A 26,800-nucleotide genomic window follows, 5' to 3' on the forward strand; every position below is an offset into this window, starting at 1 on the left:
AAACAATGGGGTTTGTGTGGTTCTGGTCCATAGGAACTAGCATGGGAGTTTGCGGTGACCCTGGGATCCCGGCTCATGGCATCCGTTTGGGGGACAGCTTTGATCCAGGCAGTGTGATGCGCTTCAGCTGTGAAGCTGGCCACGTGCTCCGGGGATCATCAGAGCGCACCTGTCAAGCCAACGGCTCGTGGAGCGGCTCGCAGCCTGAGTGTGGAGGTAATGTATGTGACCATTCTGCTTCTCCCCTTTGCCCAGTCCCAAAGCTCGCCCCTGCTCCTGCTCTTATTCCCAGGCACCTGCCCTCACAGAGGAAACCATGGCCCCATTTGAACCCTCAGCCTAGCTAATAGGGACTGCAACAGAAAATTCATGTGCATATTCATTAGTAATCAAAAGACAAACATATTCCCACTCTCACCTCAAAAGGGAAGAAATAAAAAAAAAAAAGACTGAATTTGACTCACTATTTTCTTCATTTCCCATATAGTTTCATTCAGCAGCTATATGCCAAGTGCTGTGGAATGTGCTGGGGACACAATGGTGACCAAGACGGACATTGCCATGGTCTGGATGTTTGTGACCTCCCAAAATCATATGTTGAAACCTGGTCACCCAGTGATAGTATTAGCAGGTGGGGTCTTGGGAAGTTGTTAGGTCATGGAATGGGATTAGTTATCTTATTGAGAAAGAAAATACCTTAGAAAGCTCCCTTTCCCTTGGGCCATGTGAGGACACAGCAAGAAGGCACCGTGTCCAAGTCTGAACAGACGGAGACACATATCTTGCTCTCCTGGGGCTTACAGTCTAAGGGAAGAGGCTACATGAAACAAATATTCAGTGTGCCAAAAGATATACAAATCTAATTTTAGAAAACTCTCAAAGTAATCTAGGCCCTCAGTGATGTTGCCTGAGGTAGTGCCAGTGGGATAAATTATCATTTTTCCATAAAGTCCCAAGTTTCTGGGGAAAAAATATATATATATATTTTTAAATCTCTCTCTCCTCTTGCAGCTGGTCCCCAAATCTCTCTGTCTGTCTCTTTCTAAAATACAGCCTGCATAGTACTCTCCTAGGCAGGAAGCAGGTTTAACAGCTGAGAGTAAGGTTGAGTGAGAAGATCTGGAAGAGGAAGGAGATGATATGAAATAATCATCTAGCAAGATACGAGTGGAATGGAATTGGGAAGTGTGTAATGGCCAGGCGGCACTGAGCGCTCACTTAAGGTGGAGGATCATTAATTTAAAGTGAGAGCAGTCAGCATGGGACCGTGTTTTTGTTCAAGCTCATTTTGTTACCTAGTTGTGGGCACAGAGCAGATAGTGCATTGGGTACAGAGCTGGAGATTTGCCAAGCAACTAAGACATTGGCAGAAGCGGCAAGGGAAAAGAGGGTGAATGTGAGGCAGAGATTATGATGGATCTTGGCATTTAAGCTGGGTAAGGAGGGAGCAGATGTATGAGTGGAGTAAAAGGCAGTGAGAAAGTGGTAGGATCAATGGATTATAGGTTGCCATAGGACCAAATAATCACCAGAAAATGAATTCCAGAGGGAGGGAGCTGAGGGGACAAGAGGCAGTGGTTAGAGAGCAGGCTGCTGGAAACTGAGATTGTGGAGTAGTCCTGCAGAGCAAGGGGAGATCGCTAGCCCTGGGGAATCCAATCTTTTGGTTCCCTGGGCCCCACTGGAAGAAGAATTATGTAGGGCTACACATAAAATACACTAACACCAACAATAGCTGATGAGCTGAAAAAAAATCACAAGAAGGTCTCATAATGTTTTAAGAAAGTATATGAATTTGTGTTGGGCTGTATTCAAAGCCGCCCTGGGCCACATGCAGCCTGTGGGTTGCAGGTTGGACAGGTTTTCTCTAACCCATCATCACCAGGGGACTCCTGCCTAGGAAATGAAACAATGGAGTCGGAGCCCTCTCCCACTTGTCTCCCCAAAATCCTGCCTTTTCTGGGAGTGCTATTTGCAAAGTTAGTTTCTATAGAATTTTGCAGGCATAGCAAGAAAGGTTTGTGGCATTGGGAGAGTGTAATGCAAGGGAGAATTTAGTATATTCTCGCATATGAATGTGACCCACATCCACATCCATACCACTGAGATCCCAGCGTGGAATCAGTTACCATGTCAGTTACCTGAATGTTCAGGGACAGAAAGTGGATGGTTATGAGTTTGGACCCAGAAGTGAAAGTTTGTTAAATGAAAGAGAGAGAGAATACACGTATGCACACAGCTCCGATGACTGCTCTTGACAAACTCCTACCTGTCCTTAAAGGTTCTACTCAAACTCCTATCTCCAGCCCCAATAAGCTGCTTCCTTCTTAGTGCTTTTTCTTTTCAACTATAACACTTAATATGTCATACCTTAATTCATCTGTTGATAGGTAGGTTTCTTAGAATAGAATAAGCTCCTCAAGGGCAGGGGACATAGCCTGGTCATTGTTGTATTCTGGGCACCTAGGCAGCACGAATGTTTGTTGAATGAATGAATGCCAAGGCCTATTTGTTGTGCTAATTGTATAGGAATCATTTTGTAGATTTTATTTTGGGACCACATAAATGTTGTACATATTTAGAAAATTAAATCAAAGATTAGAAACATGCAATCTCTAAATATTAGAATCCTTATGGAAACAAATGAAGCTAACTATGTATCAAGTTTATGACTTAATAACCCCAATAATTATTTCAACTGACTTGAAAAATGAAATTTGACTGCGGACAAAGAGAACTACAAAGGAATCTTAAATTGTTTTCGGCAATCATATTGTTAACAATAATATTGATATTACTATCCTGAAACTATTGTATATGCAATACCATAATATATATGGATAAAACAAACACAAGTTATAAGTAATTTATTGTCATTAAGAAGATTTTCAGAATAAAAGAAAGAAAATATAAAAATTTAAAAGTTAAGGAAAAAAACCTGAATCCTAAATTTGGATGGATAATAACAGTATAAACTCATAATACATTTTCTCTTTTTAATTATGTTTTATGTGTTCAAATATATGGGGTACATGTGAAATTTTGTTATATATATACATATAATGCACAGTGGTCAAGTCAGGGCGTTTAGAGTATCCATCACCCAAGTACAATACATTTTTTACTACAGTCTCCCTACTCTGATATCAAGCACTGAACTTATTTCTTCTTTCTAACTGCATTTCCATGCCCTTTAACCCACTTCTCTTCATCCTCCCCCTCCCTTGACTCACCCTTCCCAGTCTCTATTATCTGTTTTTCCACTGTCTACCTCCACATGATCCCAGTGTATTTTCAATTTAAGAAGTTATTTTCCCAGCTCTAACTCTAAAAGTCTAGAATCAATGACCAGGTCAGTGGCCATGAGTAATCTTACTGCCTGGATTGTGGTCCGTTCTCCATTAAAAGAAACTAGTCTCTTTGGAGAAATGACTAATTTCCAGGCTGGTGCAGGAAATATACAAGACAAATATGGAACATCTTGTCAATCCAGCAAGGATTCCACCAAAGATAACTGAGGTCGTGTTAACAGGACTCGGGAGCCAACTGGAAGAGGCTCCTATTGGCTAAAGATGGAGAATCTGAGCATCAATAAGAATAATAATGGCAATGGATGGGAACATAAAAAATATCTTTAGATCCATGAGTTCAAAATGATTCTTAAATAAACACATTGGTCACCTTTGGAGTTTGCTAGGAAACCAACTCATTATTCTGACATTTGATTTAAAATAAAAACCACACACAAAAAATCAAGCATTATCTTGCCTTCCTATTTGAACGGTATTTCAGGATAAGCAAATAATTGAAGATAGAAAATTTCTTTCTTAAAGAACTCTAGCTAATGCAGAAAGAATGATAGAATATCACCACTTTCCAATCCCTAATGAAATAATGAATCTGGTCAAAGACTGCTAAAACTATTAAGTGAAAAACTAATGGAAACCTCATAATGCCACATTAGGCAGACATGCCCGAAATCATTGATGAGCCTCAACATCATGAACAAGAAAACACCCAGACATTCTGTGCTTCCTGATCCAACGCAGTAGGAAAGGCCCAAAACCACCTATGAATACCATTGCCAAAAGGTGGAAGTTGATTGCAGGAAGGAACTACAGGGGATAGAGGAATATGTTAAACTATATCTCATTGATGCAGTTAGCAAAATCCAGAAAGTGTGACGTTCTACAGGACAGATGTTCTGGTTTCTGTAACAAATAAATTATAGAAGCAGAAATAATCGTCTCTGGGTTTAAAGTCTTAGAGACGTGTCAACCAAATGTCATGTGTGGACCCTATTTGGATCCTGATTCAAACAAATCAACTGTTAAAAAAAGAGAAAGACAACTGAGGAAAATCAAGCGTTGATTGGATATTTGGTAATATTAAGCAATTGTGTTCAAAATTTTAAGGACGATAATAGAATAGATCATCTTTTTTCTTTAAAAAACTGGAATTTGTTGAGGAAATTCGAAAGATGCATAGGGGTCTCTCCTTCCTGTCTAGCGGTGAGATAATTCGATACAAAAGCAGCATGAGAGGCATTTCTATCCACGGGGTCCCGAGGTAGCATGTGGCTTCCACTGGGCAGTTCTTAGTCCCCCCAGATGATGACCACTATTGTTCTGGTGAATAACGTGTATTTTTGTCTTCCTAGTGATCTCTTGTGGGAACCCTGGGACTCCAAGTAATGCCCGAGTCGTGTTCAGTGATGGCCTGGTTTTCTCCAGCTCTATCGTCTATGAGTGTCGGGAAGGATACTACGCCACAGGCCTGCTCAGCCGTCACTGCTCAGTCAATGGTACCTGGACAGGCAGTGACCCTGAGTGTCTCGGTGAGAGCCCAGGCCCTACGGGCTCCATGGCCAACAGTGGCCCAGATCCTGCATGCCAGAGAAGAAGGCTATCTATGGAAGATGGTGCAGGATGGTTGGGATGGTGGGACTTGAGCCTGAACGAGAATCATATGAATAGCCTCTGTTGAGCATATGCTGTGTGGCAGCCACTGAGCGAAGTACTTTGTTTCATATGCACATGTCATTTGATCTTCACCATAGCTCCACGAAGTAGCTACTGTTATCCCCATTTTGTATATGAGATGGCTGATGCTCACAGAGGCAGAGAATATATATTGGCCATTTCTCAGGCTCTAACCAATTCCTTGGGCTTTCCCTTTTCTCTCTTACGATCAAACCCCATAGCTCAACCTGATTCTGTTTTCACTTCAAAGATGCAGTTATCCGCCATCTTTGTTGCTTCGTTCTCTCCTTGTACCCAACCCCACCCAGTAGGGATTCCTGAGCACAGTGTGGCCTCACAGCTCCCATTACTTGCTTCTCTCAAGGGTAGTCCCAGACCTTTTCCAGTAAAAGTGAGTCACTGTGGGATCCAGATGGAGGGAAGAGATGGGATGAGGAAATGTGACAAGATTCTCCCTGTCAAAGCCCTAGTCTGTAATTTCAGCTCCGTCTGAAATCCCGTGTCAAGTTCACTTTGGTTTTGAGACCAGAGCTCTCCAAGCCCCACCCTCAATTATATGATGACATAGGCATAACCCTTTCATGGGCCATAAGACCCTGCTTCCGGGCTGTTGTCCCTATGAGTCCTCTGTAGGTGCTGTTGGGCCTACAGAGGCCTCGTAGGTACAACATCAGGTGATAAGATGTACCCCTCAGCAGACAAATCAATTGTCTTATGTGGTTCGTTAATATACCTGAGGTTCTTCAAACAGAAAACTCCCTTTCCCTGGGCCCCAGCCTCTTTTAGGAACTGAGCCCTCTGGATACTTCCTCTTAGAGGGGGCACTTTGAATAAGGTGAACCTTCATAGCCCAAGTTGCAGTGGTGCCTAAGGACAGTGTGGGCAAGAACAGGGCTAATGCCAGGGATTTGACCAAACAAAATTTAAAATGGGCAAGCTGGTGTGGTGGCTCATGCCTGTAGTCCCAGCTACTCAGAAGACTGAGGTGGGAGGATTGCATGAGCCCAGGAGTTCGAGGCTGCAGTGAGCCATGACTGTGCCTCTGCACTCCAGCCTGGGTGACAGAGTGAGACCCTGACTTCAAAAAAAAGAAATTTACAATGGGTAATGTCCAACTGGGATCCTGTGAGGAGACAGGGCATCCCTGATCTGACAGTTTCCATTCTTGGATGCGTGCAGGGAGTGATAGGGATGGTATTGGAGAAGTGGGGTCCTGGCTGGGAGTGAACAATACTGTATCTCTCTTATCCTAGTCATAAACTGTGGTGACCCTGGGATTCCAGCCAATGGCCTTCGACTGGGCAATGACTTCAGGTACAACAAAACTGTGACATATCAGTGTGTCCCTGGCTATATGATGGAGTCACATAGAGTATCTGTGCTGAACTGCACCAAGGACCGGACATGGAATGGAACCAAGCCTGTCTGCAAAGGTGTGTCTGGGGCTGCAGATGTGGACAGAGGGTCAAAAAGATACGAAAGTGAGATGTAGGCCCTGAGCATCTATCTAGAGGGGAGAGGGGTGAAAGGCCAACCCTAACATCTCATCAGGGAATGTTCAAAGTGAGAAAACTCTCCCCTGAACATCTGCCAGGAGCGAATCAGAAGTACCAAGATAAGGCCTGGGCCATGAACATTGAGGGGAGGGTCCCGCAAACAGAGGACTGGGTTGTCACACTTGAGAGAGGGCATTGTAAGGTACAAAAAGATCAGAACTCCCACAGTAAGAGGGCCCCATTCTGGTTCTTTCTGCTTAGCCCAGGCTCCAGGCGGGTGCAGGGTAGTCGGTGATATCAATGATGGTGATGTGGGCTGGTTTCCCAGGACAGCATCAGAACTCAGCCTTCTTTGGTCTCCCTCCAGCTCTCATGTGCAAGCCGCCTCCGCTCATCCCCAATGGGAAGGTGGTGGGGTCTGACTTCATGTGGGGCTCAAGTGTGACTTATGCCTGCCTGGAGGGGTACCAGCTCTCCCTGCCCGCGGTGCTCACCTGTGAGGGAAATGGGTCCTGGACCGGAGAGCTACCTCAGTGTTTCCGTAAGTTGCTCACAAGGCCCTTTGGTGCATCCTATTCGATAGCTCCTTCCCCTTGCCTCCTTGGAGTTTTGTGGCTGGAATGCCCAGAATCGGTAGTCCCCTCCCCAAAACCAGGGAGGAACTTCATCAAAGACACTATCAAAGAGGGAAGGAAGTGGAAAGGAAGAAAATGAGGATCCCTTAATTGAGCCCTGGTGTCAGACACTGTCTAGAGTCACAGAAGGAAATTAAGCTGGAGCTATTGGGGGTGGTTTTTTACCTGGAGGGTTGTTAACTGTATGGAATAGTACTCAAAGATCTGGGGGTACCCAGTGCTAGATACATGTCTGTTTTCATGAAAAATGGCCTGCACAGAAAAGACTTCTGGGAAACCTGTGCTTTTCTGGTGAGTTGCTTTATTTTTTATCCACCTGGCCCAGTTGTATCCTGAGGAGCCCCAAGTCTATTCCAGGGCTTACTCCTTACTGAGATCCCCAGTAAGCAGGTTCTGGATCACTTATTCTTGTCACACCCCATGAATGGGCTCTGGAAGGTTTTCTCCATGCCCGTGCTTTGGACAAACAGTAGGATTTATTTTTCTAATTGCCATTTATCTAATTCTGCAGAAAACTATCCACATACTCATGATACTGTTTTGGGTTCCTCTGAAAATTTGCTTCCATCTGGGAATTTCTGCAGAGATTAGAGCCAGCAGCTCAAAACTGGACACAGATGTTTGGTGTAATGTTACCCACTCCAACCTTCACATACTACCAGGGTCAAGTCTGGACTCAGCATCCTTGCTTTTCCTCTGGAGAAATAGCTGAAGTGCCTTTTAACAATGAATTATGTCATCATGAAAAAAATTTTACCCATTAGAAAATACAAAAAAGAAAGTAAAAGTCATCTGAACTCACACTTTCCAATGATAACCACACTTCAGCTTTTGATGTTGTCCCACGTGAATCACTGTGCATTTTTGCGTAGATAGTGATATGTATACATTTTCGAGAACTAGTATTGGCTCATGCTGTACGTACTGTTTCATAACTTGTATTAATTGATAGGCCGCCAAAACCTTTTCATCAATACCTTTCTACCTTTCTTTGTCAGTATTTACTGATCTATGAATCATCATTTTTAATGGCTTTAAAGAATTTCCTTGTAGATACAAGTTGTTTAATCTTTTCGTACTGGTGATAAGTTTAGATTATCTCCAACTTATGTTAGAAGCAGTTCTGCAATATGTATTCCTGAAAATTGCCTTTCTTGGCCGGGCCCAGTGGCTCACGCCTGTAATCACTTTGGGAGGCCGAGGTGGGCGAATCACAAGGTCAGGAGATTGAGATCATCCTCGCTAACAAGGTGAAACCCTGTCTGTACTAAAAATACAAAAATTAGCCAGGTGTGGTGGCGGGTGCCTGTAGTACCAGCTACTCAGGAGGCTGAGGCAGGAGAATGGTGTGAACCCGGGAGGCGGAGCTTGCAGTGAACCAAGATTGCACCACTGCACTCCAGCCTGGGCAACAGAGCGAGACTCTGTCTCAAAAAAAAAAAAAAAAATTGCCTTTCTTTACTCCTGCAGCAAAGCCCTAGGCATGACAATGCTGGGCCGAGGGCAGTCACGCCTCCCTTCTTGACATATGTTGTCAAACTGTCTTCTAGAAAGTATCCCAGTTTACATTCCCCACAGCAGTTTATGAGAATGTGTCTGGATACACCCTCATCAACAATGGATTGTGCCAGTATTTTTAAATATTTACCAGCCTGAGGAGTTTAAAAAGATAGCTCATTACTTTAATTGGCATCACATTGCTTATGAGACAGGCCACGCCAGTCGTTCTTCACTTGTCAGCCGTTTGTATTTCTGGTTCTTTCCGTTGCCTCCTTCTGGATACAGTAACTTCCCATCAGTCGATTTTTAAACTGACTTCTAATTGGTCAGCATAGACTCCCCAACTTTCAGGGCAGAGGCCGCAGGTCCAGCTTCATTTTATTTTGCATGTGGTTATGTACCTCATGACTCTATGTACACATACAAACACACACACACACACACACACATTTGCATCATAGCATAAAGCGATGCTTGAAGTGATATCATGGTGAGCTTTGCCTTTGGTAGTCAATTTTTAGTGACACTCCCTGATGTTAACATGGCCTGAATGAAATGGGTATACCCGTATACTACCCCGGTCCAGCTTCATTTTATTTTGCATGTGATTATGTACCTCATGACTCTGTGTACACATACAAACACACACACACACACACACACATTTGCATCATAGCATAAAGCAATGCTTGAAGTGATATCATGGTAAGTTTTGCCTTTGGTAGTCAATTTTTAGTGACACTCCCTGATGTTAACATGGCCTGAATGAAGTGGGTATACCCGTACACTATCCACCGCACTGTAAATGTGTACCCTTTAGGGAAGGACATTTGACACTACACATCAAGAGCTGTGAACATGTTCAACCATTTAGAAAGAATAAGTTCACTCCTAGAGAATTCTCCTAAGAAAGTAATACACATGAAAAGAAAAAACAAAAAAGAAAATAATGCATGTGAAAGAAGAGTTATATATAACTGTATAACAGAAAATGCCCAATATAAGGGTTATGATAAAATATAATTATGGCACAACCACTTGTTGCTAATTGTGTAGCCAATAAGTGTTGATGATGTCATAAACATAGAAAATGTTTACAAGATAATGCTAAGTGAATGAAACAAGATTTACAATCACCTGGGCTTGGCTTTGCCGCTCCGCGCAAGTTTACATACAACTGAACAAAGACTAGAAAAGAATGTGCGTGAAAATGGAAAAAAAGTTTTGGAGAGTGGGATTGTCGTTTATTTTCCTTTCATGTTATAAACTTCCTGTAATGTGACTCCATTACTTGGATCATTATTAATAGGCACTTCGAATGCAGAAGGGAGAGGAAGCCCCCATCAGCCGCAGCACCGCAGCGGGCGGAAGCAGCTACCTGGGCTGCCCTGGTTCCCAGAGTTCAAGCTCAACCAGGATGGGAACAGTGCAAAGAACAAAGGTGGGGGTGTGGGACTGGAAGACTGGGTTCCAGAAAGCAACTTAGACCTGCCTTTCTCCCTTCGTCTTCCCAGCTGTGTTCTGCGGGGATCCTGGTGTCCCACCCCGTGGTAGAAGAGAGGACCGAGGCTTCTCCTACAGGTCATCTGTCTCCTTCTCCTGCCACCCCCCTCTGGTGCTGGTGGGTTCTCCACGCAGGTTTTGCCAGTCAGATGGGACGTGGAGTGGCACCCAGCCCAGCTGCATAGGTGAGAGGTCACCTGGGGCAGAGTGCATCCTGGCTGGGGAGGAGGGACCTTCTTTGGGGCCTGAGATGATCACTTTCCTTCCGTGTCTTCAGTGGTCTCGTCTGCAAAAGGGAGCATCTCCTCCTCTGAGCTTCTGCAGCAGGATGTAAAATAGCCAGAGCTAGTGTGCTTCGAGGAGTCAAATAGGCAGCCAGGGCCAAGGCTCAGGTGGGGATCTCAGTGGGCAGGAAAGTAACGATGTGGCCCCATTTTCTTTTCTACACCTATTTCCCAGAGTGAGACGAGGTAGTGAAGGCTTCCATGACCATGTGATCTGTGTCTTTGTTTTGGCCATCCAGATCCAACCCTGACCACGTGTGCAGACCCTGGCGTGCCACAGTTTGGGATACAGAACAATTCTCAGGGCTACCAGGTAAGGAGGTCAGCCAAGATAGGGGATTCCTACATCCTATCCCTTTCTGTCACTGCCATAAGAGGACCCAGGGGCCTGGCGCGGTGGCTCACGCCTGTAATCCCAGCACTTTGGGAGGCTGAGACGGGCGGATCACAAGGTCAGATCGAGACCATCCTGGCTAACACAGTGAAATCCTGTCTCTACTAAAGATACAAAAAATTAGCCGGGCGTGGTGGCGGGTGCCTGTAGTCCCAGCTACTCAGGAGGCTGAGGCAGGAGAATGGCGTGAACCCAGGAGGCGGAGCTTGCAGTGAGCCGAGATCGCGCCACCACACTCCAGCCTGGGCGACAGAGTGAGACTCCATCTCAAAAAAAAAAAAAAAAAAAAGAGGACCCAGGACCTTCCTCAGCACAGCACTCGGGGAAGACAAGAGCTTGGAAAGCGCAGAAAGAAAGCCCTCTGCCTCTTTGAACAGTGCTCCATGGGAGCACCCTGCAGAAACAGAAGGACCCTAACATCCATCAGAGAAACTGATGAGAAGGGACAGTGGCGTGCAGTTCCAGGAACACTTCCCGCCAGTCCCAGGCAGGGTAGTTGTGGAAATACGGAAGTGAGTGAGACAGACAGACCTCTGTTCTCAAGGTGCCCAGCCCACCCACGGACCCTGAGCTCATGCACAGTGGCAATGAACATGTATCACACATGTGGCAGGCCCATCGGCATGCCTGGCCCATCAGGACGCGGGCCCTGCGGACACATCTCACATGAGCTTTGGGAGGAGAGAACCTGGACAGTCTGGGTTGGGATACATTGAACAGAGAAAAGGAAGAAGAGGAAAGTATGGGTGTGTTCAAGGCAAGACAACTAGCTGGAGTCCAAGACTTGCCCAGGAAAATATCAGACTCACCTGGACATGACAGGCTGGGATCTAGTCAAGTAATGTGACTTATTCACTTGGTCTGTACTCACTCGGCACGTGCTTATGGCACTGAACTGTTCTAGGTGCTAGGAATACAGCGGGAACAGGATAGGCTGGGTGCCTGTTTGAAGGGAACTGCCTGGCTGCAGATGGTAAATAAATAAACGAGCTAGCTTCTGAGAGCACTGGATGTGATACACAGTGTGATATGAAGGGGTGTGAACGGGGTGGGTTGCCATTTTAGGAAGGGTAGTTAGGGAAGGGTGACATTTGAACTGTGGCCTCCATGATGAGAAGGGCTAGCCCTGTGCAGAGCAGGGTGACATTCCTGGCTGAACGAAAGGCTGCTGCAAAGGAGTGCTGAGGGATGTGTTTAGCAGCCTGGGATGAAATCCAAGACAAAAAAGTGTTCAGCATGGAAGAAGGGAGTGGAAAACAGGCCAGCTAGCAAGTCTTCAGCCCCGTGAGAGAGAAGAAGGAAATGTAGTCCAGAGCGAGGCTAGGGTGGAAAACAGCTTGGTCCTGGTGTGTAAAGTTAAACATTCACACACTCTATGACCCGAAAGTTCCACCTCTGCACACATATCCCAGAGACACTCTTGCACATATTACCAATAAACAGGAAAGGTTGTGGGTGTAGTCACGTGATGGATTATCATACAGCAAAGAAAATGAATGAACTACAGCTCTGCATGACATGGATGCATCTTAGAAACATACTATCAAGTGGCAAAGGTGGCATGACACGACTTTTATAAATATTAAAACCAGCAAAAACGTATTAAATTGTTTAGAGATATGTATGCACATATGTGATAGGATCGTTTTTTAACAAGGCAAGGAAATTAACACAAATTTCCAGACAGCCTTTACTACGGAGGAGTGTTGAGGAACAGAGCAGGGAAAGAGGCCCTAGGACGTTACAACCATGTCCGTAACGTTCTAGCTCTGAAGTTGCATGTGGATTCAATCTAAAATGTCCATTTTATTATTATACTTTATATGTATTCCATATATTACTTTGTGTATGTCAGATATCACATAATTTTTGCAAAGGCAGCAGCGTGGGACAGGTCCTGCAGGGCCTTGAAGCCATCATAAGTCTTTTGGATTTTATCCAAAATGCCATTTGAAGGTGACACAATCTGATTCTTCATTTGAACTATGACTCAGGCAATTGAGAATAGAAGCACTTAGACAAGGAGGACACTGTTGCCATGACTTCAGGGAAAGAGAAGGTGAGAAGTGATCCTGAGCGCTTGTTCAGGATATGTTTTGTAGGTAGAACCAAGAGGATTCATTGATGGGATGGATTGTGGGGTCAAAGGGATCAAAGATGACTGGAGGTTCTTTATTTGCACAACTGCATGGATAAAGGTGCCATCTGTTAAGTCAAATGATGAAATCCAAGATAAAGAGTGTTCAGCTTGGAAGAAGGGAGTGGAAATTAAGAGTTACACGTTGCATTTGCGCATGTTCCAGTAGCTAATAGGGACACATGAGTGTTTGAGCTGGGAAGTAGTATAATCCGAGTTGCAGTGTAGGAAACAGATCTAGCCACATTACACCAAGTGGATTGGGTAGGGAGAGATGGAGACTGTAGTTGTGGGAGTGTCGAGTTGTACAGCGAGGGGCTGGTGGAGGGTTAAGATGGGGAACATAACTGAGCGGAGTGGGGAGGGAGGGTGGCAGTTCATTCAACAGATTCTATGGGGGCCATATCTGTAGACAAGTCTCCCATCCTTAAAGAATTCGTAGTTTCATCGAGGAAAGGGACACACGCACAATATTTAATTTACACTCTTCTTCACATTTTGTAAAATACTGTCAAATCTGCCATCACATTTGAGTGTCACAACATTCCAGTGTGATTGTGGCAAGGATGGTCATCCCCACTTTATCCTTAGGAAGACTAAGGTTTACAGAGTTCCATGCAGCCTGTCCTGAGTAAATACAGAAGCCAGAACTTGGATCCAGGGTCTTCTGACTCTGAATCAGGCACTGTGTCCACAACAGAGTGTAATATTATAACTTTGTTTGGGGTATTAGATGAGGCCTTGTGGAGGAGGCATCATATCAACTGCCTCAAAGGAGGAAGAAAATTTAACCAGGCAGAGAATCAGAAAAAGAGTTTTGCAGGCAACAGCAGGGGAGGAGTTGGGCCATGGGAAAGTGGTCAAAGGACAGATGTAGGAAGCACTGCTGGAAGGAAGGGGCCGATGGGACTTTGTGTCCTTGCCGCAGGTTGGAAGCACAGTCCTCTTCCGCTGTCAAAAGGGCTACCTGCTTCAGGGCTCCACCACCAGGACCTGCCTCCCAAACCTGACCTGGAGTGGAACCCCGCCTGACTGTGTCCGTGAGTGCAGACTTCACCCACATCCCAGAAAAATTCCTCTTGCCCCAGCTGGGCATCTGGGACATGCTTGAATCCTCTGAATGACAGGGAGCTCACAACTCCCCTTGTGAATCAACATCGGTCTGTTTGTAGTCCTTACGTGTTAGGGCCTCACAGAGGACTTCCACACAAAAGCCTTTCTGATACTGGAAGGCAGTCCCTATGCCTTAGCAAAGAAAAAAACTATCCAGTGACAGCAGCAAAAACCAACAACTACAAGGCCAGGCCTCAGGGTGGAGAGATCAAGCTTTTGACCCAGTTACTCCTTTACCCCTCAGGAAGTGCTACAGGCTTAGGTTTCCCATGCCCAGAGTCAACCAAGCCGATATCCACATGATTTCCATCTTGGCCATTCCTCTAGACACAGAGCTTGGGGTTAGGGCGGAGGATTACGGAGGGGGGATGCTTGGCATGAAAGGGACTAGAAGGGGAAGGAAGAGGATATTCTATCTAGGAACAGAGGAATGGTCAAAAGGGCCCCTGAAGCCCCTAATCTCCTCTGGTCCAACGAGGTCTTTCCTCTCATCCAGCCCACCACTGCAGGCAGCCAGAAACGCCAACGCATGCCAACGTCGGGGCCCTGGACTTGCCCTCCATGGGCTACACGCTCATCTACTCCTGCCAGGAGGGCTTCTCCCTCAAGGGTGGCTCCGAGCACCGCACCTGCAAGGCGGATGGCAGCTGGACAGGCAAGCCGCCCATCTGCCTGGGTGAGTGTGCCTGCTCGGGGAAGCTCTCCAGGGTGGGAGGCTGAAGGTGCCAGCTGAGCTTGAGCTGAAAGAGGGCAAAAGAGAAGGAAGGAATCACATTTCCAGGAGCTGGATCCTGCTTCTGATTTTCTAAGGTTTTGGGTCTAGAAGAGCAAACCAGAGAGTGGTCTAAAAAGGTCCATACTCAACCCACCCCAAGGGTTGCCCCCTTTGCCTGGGCTGAAACACTCACAGGATCGCATTTCATCATCGGGCAGAGGAAAGTGCTTTCTTCCACCAACCTGGAGTGACGCATTACGCATATTACACCCTTGATAAAACAGCACCCGCCTGTAGGTCCCTTGGGGTTATGAGGATGTCCCAGACCTCCTTCCCCTCTTCTTCATTCATTCATTCTCTATTGATTGAGAGTTCATGAGGCCCCATGCCTGCACTAAGCATGAGGGATTCGGAGGGGAAAAACACAACCCTGCCATGTGGAAGACAGACACATTATCAGATTTTATATCTGGAGTACCTGGAGGAACATGGAGATGTGCCAAATGCTGTAGGAATGAGGAGGAAGGGCACTAAAGTGGGGGAAAGGAGAAGTCAGGGAGGACTTCCTGGAGAAGGTGATGTCTGAGTCCAGTCTTGAGAGAAAGGATTAAGGATAAAGGATTAGTTCAGTGCTGGAATGGCATTAAACTCTCTGATAGGCACTGACCTTACCAGATACCAGGCATTGTGCTAAGTGCTTTGTATGTTTCAACTCATGTAATCTTCACAAGATCCTATGAGGCTATTTAATAGATGAGGAAACTAGGGCACAGAGAAGTTAATGAATGTGTCCAAGGTCCCCAGCTGAGAAAGGTTAAGAGCTGAAGATCCATACCCTGATGGTCTAACTTTAGGATCTATGACTATTTTGCTATCCTGCCACTCAGAGGGAAGCCTTCAGGGGTCAGAGATTGTATCAGAGCTAGAACTCACTAACGGCGTTTTGTTTTCATTGTATCGCTTGTAAATTTCTTTCGTTTTCCACATATGGTAGTAATATAAAGTACATTTATTGAAGTACATTTATTAAGTTTTTATTGTGATAGAATATACATAATATAAAATTTTAAGTGTACAATTCAGTGGCATCAGTTATGTTTATGATATTGCACAGCCATCACCACTATCCATTTCCAGAATTTTTTCATTATCTTGAACAGAAACTCCATACCCATTAAACAATAACTGCCATTTCCCCCTTCTCTTAGCCCATAGAAACTGCTGTCATACTTTCTGCCTCTGTGAATTTGCCTATTCTAAGTACCTCATGTTAGTGGAATCATACAGTAGTTGTTCTTTTGTGTCTGGCTTATTTCCCTTAGCATAACGTTTTCAAGATTTATCCATGTTGTGGCATCTGTCAGAATTTCTTTCCTTCTTATGCGTGAATCATATTTCATCATATGGACATCACTTTTTGTTTATCCATTCACCTGTTGATGGCTCTTTAGGTTGTTCGCACATTTTGGCTATTACAAATAATGCTTCTGTGAACATACATGCACATGTTTTTGTTTTAATATGTTTTCGGTTCTCCTGGGTACATATCTAGGAGAACAGTAACTCTATGTGTAATATTTTGAGGAACTGCCAAAGTTTTCCAAAGTGCCTGCACCATGTTATTCCCACCAGCAATGCCTCACGGTCCAATTTCTCGACATCCTTCCCAACAGTTGTCTGTCCTGTTTTAGTGTATCCATCATCAGTGGGTATAAAGTGGTGTCTCATTGTGGTGTTTTTTATTGTTTGAATTTTCATCCAATTAATTATTTTTAATTGACAAATAAAAGTTGTATATATGTAGAGTGTACAGCATGATGTTTTGATATACGTATACATTGTGGAGTGGCAAAGTCATGTTAATCAACATATCCATTAACTTCATATACTTGCCATTTTTTGTGGTAAGAACACAAAATCTACTCTCAGTAATTTTCAAGTACACAGTGCATTGTTGTTAACTGTGGTCACCATGATGTGCAAGAGATCTTGAACTTATTCCCCATCTAACTGAAATTCTGTACCCTTTGACCATCATCTTTCCAATTCCAACCCCCCAGTACCACCCCACCCTAGCTCCTGGTATCCACCATTCTCTACTTCTATTTATTCGTTCAATTATTTTAGATTCCACAGATAAGTGAGATTGTGCAGTATTTGTCTTTCTGTACCTGGCTTATTTCACTTAACATAATGTCCTCCAGGTTCATCCATGTTGTCACAAATGGCAGGATTTCTTTCTTTTTTAAGGCTGCATAGTATTCCATTGTGTATATATTCCACATTTTCTTTATCCATCCATCCACTGATGGACACTTAAGTTGTTTCCGTATCTTGGCTATTATGTTGCAATAAACATGAGAGTGCAGGTATCTCTTTGACTTACTGATTTTGTTTCCTTTGGATGTATACTCCATAATGGTATTGCTGGATCACATGGTAGTTCTATTTTTAATTTTTTGAGGAACCCTCATACTGTTTTCCATAATGGTTATATTAACTTAAATTCCCACTAACAGTGTGCAAAAGTTTCCTTTTCTCCACCACCTTACCAACACTTGTTATCTTTAATCTTATTTATAATAGTCCTAACAGGCAGGAGGTGATATCTCATTGTGGGTTTCATTTGCATTTCCCTGATGGTTATTGATGTTGAGCATTTTTCATATACCTGTTGGCCATTTGTATGTCTTCTTTTGAGAAATGTCTATTCAGATTCTTTGCCTGTTTTTAAATCGGGTTATTTTCTTGCTACTGAGTTGTTTTAGTTCCTTCTATATGTTCCTTAGATGTTAACCTCTTACCAGATGTATGGTTTGCAAACAATTTCTCCTATTCCATAGGTTGCCTCTTCGCTCTGTTGATTGTTTTTTTTTGTGTGTTTTTTTTGTTTTGTTTTGTTTTTTTGCTGTGCAGAAGCTTTTCAGTTTGATGTAATCTCATTTGTCTACTTTTGCTTTTGTTGCCTGTATCATTGTGCAAAAATGATTTATATTTCCTTAATGGCTAATGGTGCTCATCACTTTTTTATGTGTATGTCTTCCTTATTCAAATACTTTGTCCATTTTTTACTAATTTATCTTTTTACTGTTGAGTTGAAAGAATTCTTTCTCTATCTAAAATACAAGGCCTTTATAAGGTACATGATTTGCAAATTGTTTCCCATTTCGTGGGGTTTCTTTTCACTCTCTTGTTAGTGTTCTCTGAGCACTAGTGTTTTTAATTTTGATAAAATCCAACTTATCTATTTTGGGGGTTGCATATGCTTTTGATGTCATATCTAAGAAACTTTAACACATCCAAAGTCACAAAGATTTATGCCTATGTTTTATTCTTAGAGATTTATAGTTTTACCTCTTACATTTATGTCTTTGATCCATTTTGAATTAATTTTTTATGATATTAGGTTAGAATCCAAACTCATTCTTTTGTATGTGGACCCAGTTGTTCCAGCACCATTTGTTGGCAAGACTGTTCTTTCCCTATTGAATTGCCTTGACACTACTGTCAAAAACCATTTGACCATAAATGTATGAGTTTATATCTGGATTCTCTATTCTATTCCATTGATCTCTATGACTGTCTGTATACCATTACCAGCCAGCCCTGATTACTGTAGCTTTGTAGTAAGTTTTCAAATTGGCAAGTGTCCCAGTCTGGGTAACCTAGGGAGACTACATGTCTACAAAAAAATAAAAGTGAAGAAATTAGCCAGGAGTGGTGGTGTACGCCTGTAGTCTTAGCTCTTCAGAAGGCTGAGGTGGGAGCATCACTTGAGCCCAGGATTTGGAGGTTACAGTGAGCTATGATTACACCACTGCGCTCCAGCCTGGATAACAGAGCAAGACTTTGTCTCTAAATAAAAATATTTTTTTTAAATGAAAGAAAAAAAAAATTGGAAAGTATCAGTTATCCAACTTTGTTGTTTTTTAAGATTGTTTGCCTATTGTTTTGCCTTTTGTTTCTACACAGATTTTAAGATTGGCTTGTCAATTTCTGCAAACTAGAGAGCTGGAATATTGGCAGGAATTGCATTGAATCTGTAGATCAATTTGGGGAGTATTGCCATCTGAACAGTATTAAGGTTTCCAATCAATGGACATGTCATATCCTTCCATTTATTTAGATGTTTTATATTTTTCAGTGTACAAGTCTTACATTTGTTTGGTTACACTTATTCTTAAATATTTTAATCTATTATTATAGCTACTTTATTTAAAAATATATAATGTTTTAGATGCAGCTGAATTCAACCCCTTACTGTATGATCTTGAGCAAGCCCTTTCATTTCTCTGCCTTTCAACAAGTTTCTCTGCTGTAACATGGGGTCAATAATCTCTACTTCAGAGTTTCAAGAGCGGAGTAAATGAAGAAGTGCCTATCACAGTACCTCACACATAAGGCGCTGTCTCCTTCTTTGCTCCTTTCATCTTACGAAACCTAAGACGATAAAGCATTCTGTTCAGAAGTACACTTGCATTGAGTCACTGCAGAAACTTTCTCCACAGCATTCTGTATACTCAGGCATAGGCTGACCTCCAGAGTTGAAGGAGGTTTGCTAAAGCTGTGCTCCCCGCCAGGGCAGACAGTGGGAAGCCTGCCCTTAATGGCAACAAGGCAGATTTTCTATTGTTTCTCTGCAAAAGAAGAAAAGACATTAATATTTACTGACTATGACTTTCTGTTCATAACCTCATTTATTCAGCATAGACCTGTGAAGTATGTTTTAGTTTTTTCCGTGTTTCAAATGAGGAGGCAAAGACTCTGATGGTAAAGTTACTAGTCAAGGTCACACAGTCATTAAGTGACACTGCTGGGACCTAAACCTTGGCTGTCTGGCTCAGGCCCAGAGCTTTTGCCTTTGCTTTGCCTGTGAGAACTTCTTGGTCTTAATCTCATCATTCCAAGGGAGGAATGCACTCCTCTGCAACCCCCACCAGGGCTCATGGAGCTCACTGTTGATGGGTAGAAGTTTCTCCTTCATGTGAGGCATCTGGAAGGAAAGCACAGTTGAGGACAGGACTTTTTTTTTTTTTGAGATGGAATCTTGCTCTGTCGCCCAGGCTGGAGTGCAGTGGTGCGATCTTGGCTCACTGCAAGCTCCGCCTCCCGGCTTCACTCCATTCTCCTGCCTCAGCCTCCCCAAAGTTTTCAATGAGGGCGTTCAGGGAGCCTGTGCACTTGGATGGGAAAATGTACACCTTTATTTTCCTTTACTTTTTACTGGAATGTAGCAGCTCCTTTAATTCTGAACGTAGACAACAACCATTAGGAGTGTTAGCACCTGTGACTTTGTCACCCATAGAAATTGAAGAGATTTTTGTTTACATTCCCGTTGCTACCAATATCATGAAATACTGTTCATGTTCCTGACTACTTCAAGATTATGGTCATTTCTAGACTCACTGCTAGATCCCATTATTTAATATAGTGATAAAGAATCACATATACCGCTATATGCTAATGTCTTGTCTACTATTTTAATAACTCCAGCTAATCAAATGGACTTCCTTTGTAACTCTTAGTATTTTTTATTCTGAGAGGGATCCACAGCACCATCAGACCATCAAAGCAGTCCACTTCCTGGTCTAAAAAATAGTAAGTCCAAAGCAAGATCTCAAAGAACCCATTGACCTAAGGTCAGACAGGTGGCCATTATTTTTTCCAACAGAGTATGAACCAGAAGCTGAACCTGTTTTCTTCCACTCTTTTTCCCCAGCAGAGGTCCGGCCCAGTGGGAGACCCATCAACACTGCCCGGGAGCCACCGCTCACCCAAGCCTTGAGTATGTATGGTCCAGATCATTGGCTCAAGAAACTGGCATTACTTTTTTCACAGAGTTAGCCAGAAAACACGAGTTGCTGAGAGTTGCTGAGTGCCTAGAGGAAGGCCATGAAAACTATCTATAGATCTGGATGGCTTTCCCTACCCACCTCCCCAGCCCAGGCAGACTTCAGAAGAAAGTGAGCCTGAAGGAAGCAGAAACTTCATCTGGAAGAAAGAGCTAGTGCCTTCCAACAGGAAGCTTTGGAACTGTTAATTACTACAGCCCCTCCTGGCATAGGACTGACCAGTGTGTGGTCATACAAACACATCGACCCAGGTCATGCCCGGGGAGCTTCCTGGAAATGGTTACAGTTTAAAATAGGTCTGGGGTCTTTCCAAGTATCACATCCAGAACTGGATAGAGACTGCAGATGTGGCCTGGCCAATGCCAAATTCTTAGAGACTATCACATCCTTTTATGAACCTTCTACTTTTATTTACCACATTAGCATGTGTATTATGCAGGAAACGAGGCTAGATTTGCCATCAGAAACTCAATTTGAGTGCCATTTTGGTCACTGACCAGCTGTGTCCTTGGACAAGTGAGCTTCACCTCTTAAGCTTCAGTAAAATAGAGATCATAATAATTGCCATAGAGAATGATTACAAGGATAAATGACAATTTTAGTAGCTATCACTGATTAAGTGCTTTTACACATGCAAATCATGTAACATACAATTTATAACATTAGTCATTTAACCCCTACAATAACCCTGATAAGGTAGATGGGATGGCCACCATTTATAGGAATACAGGCATAGCCTTTACAGGGAGAAAGTTAAGCCTTTTGCACATGATCAGACAACTGATAAGTGACAGAGCTAAGATTAGACTCTGGGTCTGTCTGACTTCACTTGCCCATGTTCCGATTCACCATGCTATACTGACATGTCAGTTTTGTCTCTCTTCTCCCCTCTTCCCTTTCTCCATCTTTTAAACACTTCTCCTTTTCTCCTCTTTTCTTCTTCCTTCTTCTCTACCTCATTTCTAGTTCCCTCTCTATATCTTTTTAAATAATTTAATTTTAATTGACAAATAGTAAACATATTTATAGGGTACAATGTGATGTTATTCTATATGTATACATTATGGAATAAATAAGCTAATTAACATACCCATCATCTCAGTTATTTTTTGTGATGAGAACATTTAAAATCTACTCTTTTGGCTGGGTGTGGTGGCTCACGCCTGTAATCCCAGCACTTTGGGAGGCCGAGGTGGGCAGATCACCTGAGGTCAGGAGTTTGAGACCAGCCTGACCAACATGGTGAAACCTCATCTCTACTAAAAATACAGAATTAGCCTGGCGTGGTGATACATGCCTGTAATCCCAGCTACTTGGGAGGCTAAGGCAAGAGAATTGCTTGAACCTGGGAGGCAGAGGTTACAGTGAGCCGAGATCACACCACTGCACTCCAACCTGGGCAACAAGAGCAAAACTCCATGTCAACAAAAAAGTCTACTCTTTCTGCAATTTTGAAATGTAAAATACATTCTTATTAACTATAGTCACCATGACATGCAGTAGATCACCAAAACTTATACCTCCAGTCTAATGGAACCTTTGTACCCTTTGACCATCTCTCCATCACCCTCCACTCTGCCCCAGCCTCTATAACCATCATTCTACTCTCTACTCCAATGAGTTCAACTTTTTTAGATTCCATATGTAAGTGAGATCATATGATATTTGTCTTTGTGTGCCTGGCTTATTCCAGTTAACATAAGGTCCTCCAGTTCGTACATGTTGCCACAAATGAAAGAATTTCCTTCTTTTTAAAAGCTGTCTAGTATTCCATAGTGTATGTATATATACCCTTTTCTTTATTTGTTCATTCATTCACGGACACTTGGGTTGTTTCCCTATCTTGGCCATTGCGAATGATGCTGCAATGAACATGGGAGTGGATATTTATTTCACCCATCCACTCTGAGACACAAGAGGAGAAGAGGCCAGAGCGTTCTACCACCCTCCCCACGTTAGACGTTGGGGAAAGGAAACAATCCCAGTGAGTGGGCTGGAATCAGTCATCAGGTCACCCCAATTCTGGCAGCACACACAAAGTCCTTCTCACATCTATTTCTCAATTCCTCTAGTTCCTGGGGATGTTTTTGCCAAGAATTCCCTGTGGAAAGGGGCCTATGAATATCAGGGGAAGAAGCAGCCAGCCATGCTCAGAGTGACTGGCTTCCAAGTTGCCAACAGCAAGGTCAATGCCACCATGATTGACCACAGTGGCGTGGAGCTGCACTTGGCTGGTAAGGAGCAGACCTCTCTATGGAAGCCAGGAGGATGGATGGGCACATACCCTTAGCAAGAATGAGCCTAATGGCATTGCATCATACTGTCATGCAAGGCTCAGACTTGTCTGGTGGTCAGGGAAGAGGAAATGTCTATTCATCTTTACATAATAAAGCACCATGGACTAAAGGGAAATGTTTAAATGGCAAATATTAATAACTTGAATATACAAAGAACTCCTACAAACAAAGGGAAAAGACTGATATCCCTAAACTGAACCAAAAATAGGGGCAGAGACTTCCCAGGAGCCAAAGTACAGTCAGTCAACAAACAAAGGAAAAAATATTTCTCAGCAATCATCAAAAAAAAAGTAAACACAAAACGTCATTTTCCACTTACACTATCAACTCAAGAGTGTTTTTAAATGATAACACTTAGTGCAGGTCGGTTTCAGCCATGAAGGCCAAATTCTAAAATGGTACAGTTCTGGGAAAACAATTTGGCGGTTTGTATCAAGATGCTTGAAAATGATTGGACCCATTAATTACATTTCTAACAATTTTTGTCATAAGAAGATATGGAGGGAGTCAAACATTTTTAAATAAAGGCTGTTCCCATTACAAGGCCATTTGTGCTATGTAAAAACTGGAACTAGAAAATTTCCCTAAAATAGAGAAATGGGTATTTTAATGATAGTATATCTACTAGATGAAATATTATGCCAGTGTTGAGGGAAATGCATTCATTATAATATATTTAAAATATGACTCCAGTTTTTTAAAGGAAACATTACATTCATAAGAAAGAAAACTAGAATTATTTACAGTAACGTGGTTATTTCTTAGTGAGATCAGGAGAGATTATTTTTTCTTCATGCATCTTGGCATTTTCTAAAATTTTCCCAATTTTCAATCTTCCTATAATCAGAAAAAGTAAGTACCTTAGAAAACAGTGTTTATTGAATACATGGATAGATGGCCATACATAGATAAATCAATGTGTGAGTGAATGAACACCTTAATGCACAACCCCACATACAATCCTATCTACGCATTCATACGTGCACACACCTATGCAACTGCGGGATGACATTTGCTCATTTCACACATGATAGACACGTTCACATGCTCCCATGGCCATGCCCTCATGAACTGTTGCACCCATTGAACTATCTGTGCATCAGTGGACAGATTAAAACACACAAAATCATATTCTCACACATGCCTGTGTCAATAGGATCACAACCTCAACCCAATAATCCAATTATTAACATACATATGCATATCTTAATAATTCCTGCATATAACCACATTCAGCCTACACAAACCCACACTCAACACTACACTTACAACTTAAAGGTATGTGGGGAATGTTTATATCAACATCTACACATGAAATTCCACCCAGAAACTTACACCCACCAACCCACAAATTTTAGTTTTGAAATTTTCCCAGATCTTTCATGTGTAACCCCAGAACTTTATTTCCCAGGAACTTACAAGAAAGAAGATTTTCATCTCCTACTCCAGGTGTACCAGATTACAGGGCCAGTGGAGATCTTTGTGAATAAGTTCAGAGATGATCACTGGGCTTTAGATGGACACGTAAGTTCAGCAAACTCACCTCCTCCCCTGATTCCCAGATCACTGACAGGGAAGAGGAGGACACAAGGGTGTGCGAACTCCTAGGATCAATCTGGAAACTTGGGAGGAGGTTTTCTGTGAGGCCCTGCCTAGGAGCAGCAAGAGGGTCTTCATCTGCTAATGAAACAAGCAAAGGAAAAGATTTTAAAAGCCAGAGAGTTGGAGTAAATTCTGTTGTTTGAACAGAAAGCAAGGGATGAAGATCGGGGGCAGAGGGAATTCAGGCTAGTTGAAGGTATTGATGTGGTGGGTGGGAGCTGGAAGAAGGCAGTGAGTCTCACGTGACTACCTTGAACTTCTGCTCACACTTGAGGATGCAGATTGTCAGTGATTTAGCAGAGCTTTGAGAGACCAGGACATGGCAGAGGGATAGGACTTTCTTGCATTCCCTTGTGGAAAAGACATTCTATTCTAGGGCTTTCTTGAGGTGGAAGCTGGGTCTCCAGTGACACTTCTCTGGCCACACCTTCCTATTTCACACATAGTGGAGTTGAGCATAGCGTCCCCTGCCACGTCCTCCATTTCTCTGTCTTGGATTGCTGGAGCTAGAAGAGAAAGCATAGAATGAAGTGAGAGGTCGCGGTAGAGCAGAATAGCAGGGAGCTAGGGAGTCACAGTGCGTTCTCATGGACAGGACCAGCTGGTGGAGGGCTGTGGCAGAGTTGACTTTGCTTCATAAGCACATCAGGAGAACCAAGTGGCTTCTCCAGGGACTGGCACATACGGGTAGTTCCTTGGTAGGCCCAAGGGTATCTGTAGGTCACCTTTGTAATCCAAGTATGGGCCAGCTTCAATCATCGTGGCCCAAAAGCTGTGCAGGAACAATAGACTCCACCATCCAGGAGGGTCAAAGCTGGGACATGGAGCTAGGAGTGTAGGCCAGGGGAAGATGACGATGGGGCTCCAGAGGACCAGGAACAGCTGGAGCTACTGCCTAGGACGCCAAACAACCGTGGAGCCTTTTGATAGCCAGTGAGGCGTGTTTTGGGGGACAGCTGGGGAGGGCAGACAGAGGCTGCTTCTAGCCACGGAGTATAGGTTGGAAGTAGCCAGGAGCACAGGCATCCTCACAGCATGCCCTCAGCTGCTGCGGCCCCAGACTGCACATTTGGGGGTCTGCATCTGTCACATGAGCATCAGTGGCAGGAGTTAGGTCCCCAGCTATGCCCCCTAAAAAATTAATAGCTCTTAGAACTGTGAGGAACTCTCCAATACCTTTAATCTGCAAGGGACATTTTCACCATGGTTCTGTATGTTCCTAATGCTCCAAAAGGTGGTTTTTCATCACAGTAATAACAGCTACCATGCATCTAAGGCCTATAAATGAAGCGTTCTGAAGTGTTTCATCTTTATTAACTCCTTTCATCCTTACAGCCACCCTATGACATAGGTACTGTTACTATTCTCATTTTGCATATGAGAAACTGAGGCACAGACAGATTAAGTGATTTGACCAGTAGAAAATAAAATCTTCCTCCTACCTCATACATGTAGCTGGTGCCCCTGCCCCATCCCGGGCTCCCCGGTCACGCCCACCCTTGCCTGGGTGTGGGTAGAGAACAAACCCTGAATGTCGGAGCAGCAGGTCAGTGGGTGACTCTGACCTGCTGGGCAGCATGTACGATGAGAGAGGAGTTCTAGATCCTTCTAGCAGCCTCCCACTTGCTCTCTGTGCTCCCCTCCATCACAGGTCTCGTCAGAGTCCTCCGGGGGCACCTTCATCTACCAAGGCTCCGTCAAGGGCCAAGGCTTTGGGCAGTTCGGCTTTCAAAGACTGGGTAACTAGTGCTTGTGCCCCGGAAGTGTGGGCCCGGGTGGGTGGGAGAGAAACCGTGTGTGCCGCAGTCAGGTAGAGGACTGGGGAAGTTGAACAGTGTGAGGCGGGGGTGCTTGGCCTCTTTGGGATCAGGGACGCCTTTTGAGATTCTGACAAAAGCTATGGAATATCTCTCCAAAAGCAAACACGTGTGCATAACCCACTCAACCTTTGACAAAGTTTCCTGCTCAGACCTGGAGGGGAGAGCCCCCAACTCCAGGGACACTGGGTCTTAGATACAGCCCCCAGCCACACCCCCAGCCAGCCCTCAGGTGTCACCCCTGCCTCAATGAAGAGCAACATTGTGGAGTGTCTTAGGGCTCCCAGGGTGCCTTTACTGTGATGTCGTTTCTGCCCTAGCCCAGTCCTAGAAGGCTGGTTTTGTGCCCATTGTACAGATGAGAAAACTGAGAGTCAAGGCCACTTCCCTCCCTGGTCCTTCCGTGGCCTCTTTACCTAGCATGCTTCCTGTCATTCATGTCAAACATCCACACCTTGGAGCCTGGTCCTGGC

At 43.8% G+C, this 26,800-nt stretch overlaps 1 protein-coding gene across 7 annotated transcripts in view; it reads left to right on the forward strand.

Moving 5' to 3' along the window:
• The window catches only part of CSMD2 (CUB and Sushi multiple domains 2), a 654,890-nt gene that overhangs the window by 621,195 nt on the left and 6,895 nt on the right, over positions 1-26,800 (forward strand). For 3 of the 7 annotated variants that reach the window (XM_037996751.2, XM_007979489.3, XM_073007524.1), the window contains 12 exons: positions 34-216; positions 4,661-4,837; positions 6,236-6,415; positions 6,846-7,019; positions 10,128-10,301; positions 10,640-10,713; positions 13,860-13,971; positions 14,541-14,720; positions 20,479-20,544; positions 22,684-22,845; positions 24,320-24,432; positions 26,162-26,249. In XM_037996751.2, coding sequence (XP_037852679.2) covers positions 34-216; positions 4,661-4,837; positions 6,236-6,415; positions 6,846-7,019; positions 10,128-10,301; positions 10,640-10,713; positions 13,860-13,971; positions 14,541-14,720; positions 20,479-20,544; positions 22,684-22,845; positions 24,320-24,432; positions 26,162-26,249 — 1,683 coding nt within the window. Of the gene's footprint in view, positions 1-33; positions 217-4,660; positions 4,838-6,235; positions 6,416-6,845; positions 7,020-10,127; positions 10,302-10,639; positions 10,714-13,859; positions 13,972-14,540; positions 14,721-20,478; positions 20,545-22,683; positions 22,846-24,319; positions 24,433-26,161; positions 26,250-26,800 lie in introns of those variants that run through there. The other 4 variants (XM_073007520.1, XM_073007521.1, XM_073007522.1 and 1 more) reach the window with 4 other exon arrangements.

Source organism: Chlorocebus sabaeus, chromosome 20 (assembly GCF_047675955.1).
Source record: "Chlorocebus sabaeus isolate Y175 chromosome 20, mChlSab1.0.hap1, whole genome shotgun sequence".
NCBI classification, from domain to species: domain Eukaryota; kingdom Metazoa; phylum Chordata; class Mammalia; order Primates; family Cercopithecidae; genus Chlorocebus; species Chlorocebus sabaeus.